At 41.2% G+C, this 9,620-nt stretch overlaps 1 protein-coding gene across 1 annotated transcript; it reads right to left on the reverse strand.

The window, feature by feature from the left end:
• Positions 1–687: 687 nt before the first annotated feature.
• nars1 (asparaginyl-tRNA synthetase 1) lies at positions 688–9,620 on the reverse strand. The gene is made up of 15 exons (XM_021601530.2): positions 9,446–9,620; positions 8,996–9,078; positions 8,795–8,860; positions 8,535–8,627; positions 8,166–8,255; positions 7,921–7,999; positions 7,567–7,637; positions 7,362–7,448; positions 6,931–7,152; positions 4,445–4,644; positions 3,462–3,597; positions 2,574–2,687; positions 2,058–2,189; positions 1,653–1,784; positions 688–1,193 (listed from the first exon to the last, which is right to left on the reverse strand). The coding sequence occupies exons 1-15, from the start codon at positions 9,486–9,488 to the stop codon at positions 1,062–1,064; spliced, it is 1,680 nt and encodes a 559-aa protein (XP_021457205.2). The 5' UTR covers positions 9,489–9,620; the 3' UTR covers positions 688–1,061.

Here is a 9,620-nt window from a genome sequence, read left to right on the forward strand (position 1 = left end):
CATATATATACATACATATATATATATATATACATATATATATATATATATATATATACATATATATACATATACATATACATATATATATGTATATATACATATATATATATATATATACACATACATATACATATATATACACATACATATATATACATATACATATACATATATATACATATACATATATATATACATATACATATATATACATATATATACATATATATACATATACATATACATATATATACATATACATATACATATATATACATATACATATACATATATATACATATACATATACATATATATACATATACATATACATATATATATATATATATATATATATTTTTTTTTTTTGTACATGTACAATATATATATATATATATTTTTTTGTACAGATATATGTACAAAATATATATATATATATATATATATATATATATATATATATATGAATATGTATCCAAAACTCACCGTGTATGTGTTTTTGGTGGTTTTACATCTAGAGAAGGAAGTTACTCAAGAAAATATCTGCCAAATTCTAACCCTTGTTTTTGACTTTATGTTTAACAGGATTATTGCAACAGCAGTGGACCAGTCATTTGCCACAACACACAAGAGATGAAACAGAATGCATGTCTCCACAGAACATTCCAGAAAGATATTGTAGCGTATGCAGTACACATTTATTGGCAGACAAATAGTATTCGCTAGACAGCATGAATTTCTTGTTTGAAAACACATTTCAAATCTTACATTTGCAGGGATTTGTTAGTGTAATTAATTGTTCTTGTCTTAGATCTCGAGCCTTGTATGTTGGCCTTTTGCAATGCAGTAAGATGGGGCTTCGTCCCAAACGGAGCTCTATTCTCTATATAGTGCACTACCTTTGGTCCTGGTAAAAAATAAGGGCCCTATACAGGGATAGCACGCTGGTAAAAAAAAATAGCACTATATAGGGAATAGATTGCCATTTGGGATGTACATCTTGGTCTCTTGAAGCGCAGTGTGATCCATCTCCAGCAGGGGGCAGGGTAGTTGGTAGTTTAGGGTCGACAGCGCTGGATGAAGCGGGGGTAGAGACACACGTCTCTGATGTGGTGTCTGTTCAGCAGCCAGGTTAGAAACCTCTCTAGGCCGAGCCCGTAGCCACCGTGGGGACAGGTACCATACTTCCTCTAGAAGACACAATGTTGACGTTATTAAGGCAACACACCTTCAAAATAGTCTAACAGATTCTCTGTTCATAAAACAGTTAGTTCCGGGAAACACTAGGGTGTCTAACCTATGACCCCAGCAGCCATACTAAAATCGCAATGAAGCACGCCCCCTTGTGTTTTATTGCTTAAATTAATAAGATCTACAGGTCTGATTTTCTCTTCCTGGCTGAGTACATACCTGGTCAGTGTACCAGTAGTAAGGGGTAGATGTACATACCTGGTCAGTGTACCAGTATTAGAGGGTTGGGTAGATGTACATACCTGGTCAGTGTACCAGTAGTAAGGGGTAGATGTACATACCTGGTCAGTCTACCAGTAGTAAGGGGTAGATGTACATACCTGGTCAGTGTACCAGTAGTAAGGGGTAGATGTACATACCTGGTCAGTGTACCAGTAGTAAGGGGTAGATGTACGTACCTGGTCAGTGTACCAGTAGTAAGGGGTTGGGTCAATGCCCTCCCTCTTGTATCCCTCCAGCAGTTCCTCAGCATCCCAGATCCTCATAGACCCTCCAACTATCTCTCCAACATTAGGCATCAGCACATCCACCTGGGGAGAGGAACAGCAGGGACAACAATGAGGATGTCTTTCAGGGCCCATATTCAAAAAGCCTCTCAGAGAAGGAGTCCTGATCTAGAATCAGCTCCCCCCTGTCCATATTCTTATTCATTATTATCTAATAGGACAAAACTGATCTTGGATCAGAACCCAGAGACATGTTTGAATCAGGCCCTGGATAAGGTTCATGATGGCTTCTCTGAAATGTGGTTTTTCAGGTCATGGTTTTCGGTGACGTAAGATCTCTGCTGGTCAGGGACTCACCGACTCGGTGAGGCGTCGGTCCTCAGGACAGCGCTGCATGTAGAAGGACTTGATCTCAGCCGGGAAGCGGCACAGCAGGATGGTCTCACCGATGGCATCAGTCATCAGCCTCTCTGGGGCCTCTGGGATGTCCTGAAACCAAGGAGGGAGAGGGTTTTATAACATCACCATAACAGGAGCTGGACGAAGAGAAGATCCACTGGTGGAGTAGCTAAACACTGAGCGGACATTCCGTGTCTCTCTTCACGTCAGTTTCCTGGACACAGACTAAGTTATGGACTCAAAAGCTGGTTCAACAGATTCTCCATTGAAAGTCATATGTAGTCCAGGACTTGGCTAAATCTATCCTGGATACCAGTCCTAAAAATGTCCTAAATGTCTTCAAAACAACCACAGATCGACACGGTCCAAATATTATTTCTGAGGGAGATAGTAATTAGGAGTGATTATAATTGACTGTGGTACTTGTCGACCATAAAACCATTTATCAAATGGAATTTATTCAGTCAAATGTACCTCTCCAAACTCATAGTATGTCCCATCATCTTTTTTGATGTCGTGCTCCTTCAGCCAGATGATGGCCTCAGAGTAGTTCATCCTCTTGAAGGGCCTCTTGGGGGGCTTGAAGTCCTGGGGAGGATGGAAAGGAAAAAGACAGGCCACATTAGCACTGTGCTATCCTCATGTTTAGCCTTTCACCACCATACCAGGATTCTAAAAGATCAAGGAAACCTGAATCTCAAAAAGGAAACATTATTTCAAGATAAACATTTAAGAATATATCCATCTCAGTGAACAAGACCACGAGACAGAGATAAACACATACAGCTAGAGACAGACAGACAGCTAGAGACAGACAGACAGCTAGAGACAGACAGCTAGAGACAGACAGACAGACAGCTAGAGACAGACAGACATACAGCTAGAGACAGACAGACAGACAGACAGCTAGAGACAGACAGACAGCTAGAGACAGACAGACAGCTAGAGACAGACAGACAGCTAGAGACAGACAGACAGCTAGAGACAGACAGACAGCTAGAGACAGACAGACAGACAGCTAGAGACAGACAGACAGACAGCTAGAGACAGACAGACAGACAGCTAGAGACAGACAGACAGACAGCTAGAGACAGACAGACAGACAGCTAGAGACAGACAGACAGACAGCTAGAGACAGACAGACAGACAGCTAGAGACAGACAGACAGACAGCTAGAGACAGACAGACAGACAGCTAGAGACAGACAGACAGACAGCTAGAGACAGACAGACAGACAGCTAGAGACAGACAGACAGACAGCTAGAGACAGACAGACAGACAGCTAGAGACAGACAGAGAGAAAAAGGGGGGGGGGAGAGAGAGAGAGAGAACTAATAGCTGCCAATAAAACCTCAGACGTACAGGGTTGACTTGATAGAGTAGAGAAGCAGCAGGTGACTTCAGGACTCTGTCCACCACGTCACACACCAGATCCTCCAGTCTGCTCAGTAGGTCCTCATAGGTCATGAAGGGGCACTCTGCCTCTATGTGAGTGTACCTACAGAGGGAGGGCACATAGTATAACTACATAACCCATGTTAACCGCTAAGGGATCGGTGTGTCCCCCCGCGAGACGGTTGAGCTAACGTAGGCTAATGTGATTAGCATGAGGTTGTCAGTAACAACAACAAAAAAAAATCCCAGGACATAGACATGTCTGATATGGGCAGAAAGCTTAAATTCTTGTTAATCTAACCACACTGTCCAATTAACAGTAGCTATTACAGTGAAAGAATACCATGCTATTGTTTGAGGAGAGTGAACAATTATGAACTAGAAAATGTATTAATAAACCAATTAGACACAGTTGGGCAGTCTTGATACAACATTTTGAACAGATATGCAATGGTTCATTGGATCAGTATAAAACTTTGCACATACACTGCTGCCATCTAGTGGCCAAAATCTAAATTGCACCCGGGCTGGAATAATACATTATGGCCTTTCTCTTGCATTTTAAAGATGTACAAAAAAAAAAAAAAATCTTTGCATGAACTTTTATCAGATCTAATGAGTTATATTATCCTACATTAATTTCACATTTCCACAAACTTCAAAGTGTTTCCTCTCTAATGGTATCAAGAATATGCATATCCTTGCTTCAGGTCCTGAGCTACGGGCAGTTAGATTTGGGCATGTCATTTTAGGTGAAAATTGAAAAGAAGGGTTTTATCCTTATTAATTAAACACTAGAAAGTGTCTGTTGAAGAATAACTCGTCAGTGAAACTAACCTGTATAAATATAAAGGTCAATACCCAATAGAGGGTTTCCTAAGGTCATGTTTTGCTATCAGAATGACTCCAATATGAAACAGCAAAAGGAAAACAACAATTCCAGTACTCACTCAGACAGGTGCCTGCGAGTGCGGGACTGCTCTGCGCGGTAGGACTGAGCGATACAGAAGGTGTCTCCCAGAGCAGGGATGCAGGTCTCCAGGTAGAGCTGAGAGGACTGGGTCAGGAACGCCTCCTCCCCAAAGTAGTTGAGGTTGAACAGGGTGGAACCTCCCTCCACCTGGGTCTGCACCAGAGTGGGTGGGGTGATCTTTGGGGGAACAAATACAAAAAAAAAAAATTCACAGATTTAGACAAGAAGTGTCGACATACAAGGCTGAAAGTATTCAATTCAAGATTCAAAAGCTTTCATCACTAACCACGTTTCCATCCACTTTGTGAATCAAGTCGCATCACATTCAATAAAACACAACAGCTGTGATGGAAGCAGGTAGTTTCAGTACAATTTTATAAATCTGACAGATAATTTGTTAGTTCGACATGGTGGGATCTTTTTGTGTCTGTAAAATTAAATTTTGTGAGAAATTGAAGTGGAAACGTCTTTATGCTGAAATACTGATATTAACCATTGAAACAACATAAACTCGAGTCACGCAATGATATGGCGTGTGGTCCTCCCACTACGACTCGGGGAAACCATGCAATTTATTAGGCTACAGAATAAATCATTTAGAAACGTCACAGGGTGGTGAAAGTGCAGTGATCTTGATGCTCCTTTCCAATAAATATCGAGGGTCTTATTCCGGTGACATGACGATCGATGCTTGACTGCCATTTTGACAAATAAAACCATTCTCTCTCTCTTATCCATAATGTCATCATGTAGACTAGTCTTCCTGCACTGTATCTGCCTGCTGTTGTCTAGAGCTCCCCTGTCAAGACCAGAGTAGGCCTGTGTCTAGACCAGAGTAGGCCTGTGTCAAGACCAGAGTAGGCCTGTGTCAAGACCAGAGTAGGCCTGTGACAAGACCAGAGTAGTCCCGTGTCAAGACCAGGGTAGGCCCGTGTCAAGACCAGGGTAGGCCCGTGTCAAGACCAGGGTAGGCCCGTGTCAAGACCAGGGTAGGCCCCTGTCAAGACCAGGGTAGGCCCCTGTCAAGACCAGAGTAGGCCCGTGTCAAGACCAGAGTAGGCCCGTGACAAGACCAGAGTAGGCCCGTGACAAGACCAGAGTAGGCCCGTGACAAGACCAGAGTAGGCCCGTGACAAGACCAGAGTAGGCCCGTGACAAGACCAGAGTAGGCCCGTGACAAGACCAGAGTAGGCCTGTGTCAAGACCAGAGTAGGCCTGTGTCAAGACCAGAGTAGGCCCGTGTCAAGACCAGGGTAGGCCTGTGACAAAAACCGTCGATAGAGATGGAAACTTTTGATTCTTATTCAGTACATGAAAAAGTACATTGTGTCATAACACACTGAATTATATCTGCAACAAGTCTGGTGGAAACACACCACTGGTGGGAAAATTAGCATATTTTATTTTATGTTAATTACAGAACATTAGCATGAATATCTGTGGCCAATTGGATCAAAACCTAGCTAATGATGTCATCAACAAATACAATAAGCAAAGATGGAGGTGATGAGGCTTTTCGATACAGTGGTGCTCCAATATATTGGCATCCTTGTCCTTTACAATGGAGTCCAATGGAGCAGAAAGGTCTTTTTATTCAAAACTGGTTGAATGGCTATTTTTTACCCTGTAGGCACCTGCAACTTACCACAGATGAGATAAATGACACATTAAACGAGAATCATTGCCTCCAACCAAATTACATTTTAATGTTGAATACTTTAGTCCAGGACATTTTTTTTCCTTGAAGAAAAAAAATCTTATTTGAATGTTTTTCTTAGTCCGGGGCAGTTAAATCTTGTAACTACCCATCCCGGATCCGGGAGAATTGTCATCAACTGACACTAAGTAGCATAACGCAACTGACAAAAAAATAATACTAGAACATTTTCATTCAATTTATTTTGGTGGTTTTATGCTTCAAAGAGATCAGAGTACGTTTGTACAGTGAACCCACTCTTACTTACTGACTTTATTGTCCCCATGGGGACATTTTGTTGCAGTGTCATGTACACATTTAAAATGGCGTTTAAATACAAAACTAAATTGACAATACAACTTTCATAACAGTTACATACCAATAAAAAAATATATATATATATAAAAAAACTAGCTTGCTGGCCTTCCGGAGTCGATAGGAACATTAGCCCGAGCTATTTAGGAGGGATATCTATATATATATATATATATATATATATATATATATATATATATATATATATATATATATAGACTAGCTTGCTGGCCTTACGGAGTCGATAGGAACATTAGCCCGAGCTATTTAGGAGGGATATCACATCTGGCACAGATGATTGTCTAGTTGTGTTTTTCATGCTGAGGGGTCAAGAGTATTTTGTGAGCCTTATGGAGGGTCCTGACCTTAAAGATCTCATCCAGGCCTGTCTGTTTGACTCCAAGTACCTTGCCTGCTGTGGTAATAATCCTTCTCAACATATTGTTTGTTACCTCATAGTATCCGCGGGCGAAGAAGTGATCCCTGAAGCACTGTGTGACAGTGGAGCGGACCCGGAGGATCTTGGACACGTTCTCCCCACGGATCATCATGTGTCTGTTGTTGAGCTGAACGTCCACATCAGACTCCTCATTCAGCAGGTTGTCAGCTCCTCCAGCCGGCGCCAGACCCACCAGCTCCCAGAAGTCACAGTGCAGCTCATGACCACCAGGGGCCTGGAGAAGGACAAAGAGAGGAGATCCTAGTCAGTAATATCTCTAATAATAAAATAACAAACCATCTAATTACAGTTAAAAAGGGACAGTTTTCCCCAAACCAGATTGGGCCTAGTCCTGGTCTAAAAAAAAAAATAAAAAAAAAGGTTTGAGTGAAAATATGACAGTTTAATCTGGGTAATTCAAGTAAGTGAGTGAAGAATCTGTACCTGCTTTCCCTCAGGTACTTGCTCCACTGTCCCATACAGAGCCACTGTGCTTTCAGTGGACAGCACCAGGGCATTGTAGCACTGACACTATAATAGGAGACAAAAACAACTAGTTTTACAAATAAAAGAAAGCATATTATTCCATTTTGTAATAAAAAAAGAAATTGACATTTAAGACAACAAAATATATATATATTTTTTTTACCAATTTATTGTTGAGAACACACTGCAGGAAACCAGTTCCATCTCTCAGCACAATGAACAGCAGGTTCTTTCCTAGCAAGAGAATGACAATGTGTTCAGTCAACTTACCGGGATAAAATAGGAAATAAAGAGAATAATAAATATACTATGAGCCATGAAGCCCCCCTCTCCTCTCATCCAGCTCCCCCCCAGGTAGTTTTTGGGGGGAGCTTCCATTGTTGGACATAAACGGCTGGACAAAACACCCTGCATTACAATCCTGAGAATATACTGTTAAAAAAAACAACCTGCATGTTATCAGCTAGTTACGGTGCTGACATTAGACACACATTAACCAACGTTCTACAATCCTCACCTTGTTTTCTCATTCGATGCACCCAACCAAACACCTTCACTCTCTCCCCTCGGAGAGGCTCCAGCTGATAGATTTTGACCTGTTGGGAAAAGGTTGATTACATTTCTATATTTCAACACAATGGAAGATAAACATGTTATTCTTATTTCCAAACATGTATTTGTTTAAAACCCTTTTAAACAATACAAAACATAGTAAGATGAGTTAGACAGGATACTGACTAAAGAGAATATAGTGGATCTGACCGTTTTGGGCTTTGGAAGGCTGGAGTCGTTCTCAATGGTGATTTTCTTAGCTTCTTCTAGGTTCTTCTCTCGTCTCTCAGAATCCTCTGCCTTTAAATCAACGTTGAAAATAACTTACATAAATAGCAGCTCACATGGGCTACTGCTGCCTGTGAATATTTTAACCGATAGCCACAACTGTTTATGGCCAAATACAAGACTGTGTGAATAATTGTAATAGTGGCATCCCAAAAGGTATCCTATTCCCTACATAGAGCACTACTTTTGACCAGAAGTATAGGGAATAGGATTCCTATATAGGGAATGGGGTTCCATTTGGGATAAACATGCCCCAGACTATTTCCCCACACTGACGCCTCTCCCACGTACCTCCTTTTTGTCTTTGGAGTCGCTCTTCATCTGCTCTCTAGCAAATAACTTGATCACATTTTTCATCTGCGTCTTGGAGATCACTGCCCAACGCTGGAGTAATAGGGGAGATGAAATCAGAACGGGGAGATGAAATCAGAACGGGGAGATGAAATCAGAACGGGGAGACGAAATCAGAACGGGGAGACGAAATCAGAACGGGGAGACCAAATGAAAGTGAAACCAAACTACTTATTTTTCAAATGCTTCTAACTGTGTACCTCTCCTTCCTTCTGAGAGTCCACATAGATGGTTGGGAATGGCTCCTTTCCAGCAAATGTCAAAGCCTTTGAAATCAAATAGTTGTTGTTATAGCAATGCACTTAACTGTGTTTGATTCAAAGATACGTAGACACATCAGTTATGTTGGATGGAGTCATAATTAAACACAAAACATGGCACACGACACTGATTCCTCTTACCCTCAATGAGGTCTTGAAAGGCTTCCTCTCTGTTCCGTCACCATCCTGGTCATTGCCTTCTTTGTCAGACACATACAACTCACCTGGAAGAAGTGGAAACACTCAACACTTGATTCTGAATGTATGTTAGTTCAGCGAACTAATGCATGACAGTGATTACGCTAGCTAGGCAAGATGCTCGTTGGCTAGATAACAGGAGCGTGACACAGACATTTTACCACATGTTTGGGTACAGGGAAAAACAAAAGCAGAGCTCACACCGATGCGTAGTAATTTAGCTAGCTTGTTTTAGCTAACTAGACAGTCAAGATAAGCTTGAGCTATGCAATGATTTATATACATCACTTGTGCTAAGAAAGCTAGCTAGCAAAACCGGTCTGATGCAACACATCGCATGCTTTCAACATTGCTACAAGGGCTGTAAATTAGCTAGACATGTTATCAACTTACCCACTGAGAGTTCGCCTGTGGTTTTCGTTACCTCCTCTGCCATACCCACGTACAAATTGTATCAAATGTGTATATTTTAACGGATTTACTAGCGAGCTAATAATAATAATACGAAAATGAATCAGCCCTCGTTGGGGTTTGTGCGCATGCGTACGGCGAATACAATTTCCGGATA

This window comes from Oncorhynchus mykiss, chromosome 5 (assembly GCF_013265735.2).
Source record: "Oncorhynchus mykiss isolate Arlee chromosome 5, USDA_OmykA_1.1, whole genome shotgun sequence".
Taxonomy (NCBI): domain Eukaryota; kingdom Metazoa; phylum Chordata; class Actinopteri; order Salmoniformes; family Salmonidae; genus Oncorhynchus; species Oncorhynchus mykiss.

Bases quoted from the DNA above. Each gene is read 5' to 3' on its own strand.
- nars1 (XM_021601530.2), bottom strand. From the start codon at position 9,488: ATGGCAGAGGAGGTAACGAAAACCACAGGCGAACTCTCAGTGG. The intron at 2,688-3,461 runs GTACGTCTGAGG...CATCCTCCCCAG, and splicing joins TACTCTATCAAGTCAACCCT to GACTTCAAGCCCCCCAAGAG. The intron at 1,785-2,057 runs GTGAGTCCCTGA...TCCTCTCCCCAG, and splicing joins ACCGACGCCTCACCGAGTCG to GTGGATGTGCTGATGCCTAA.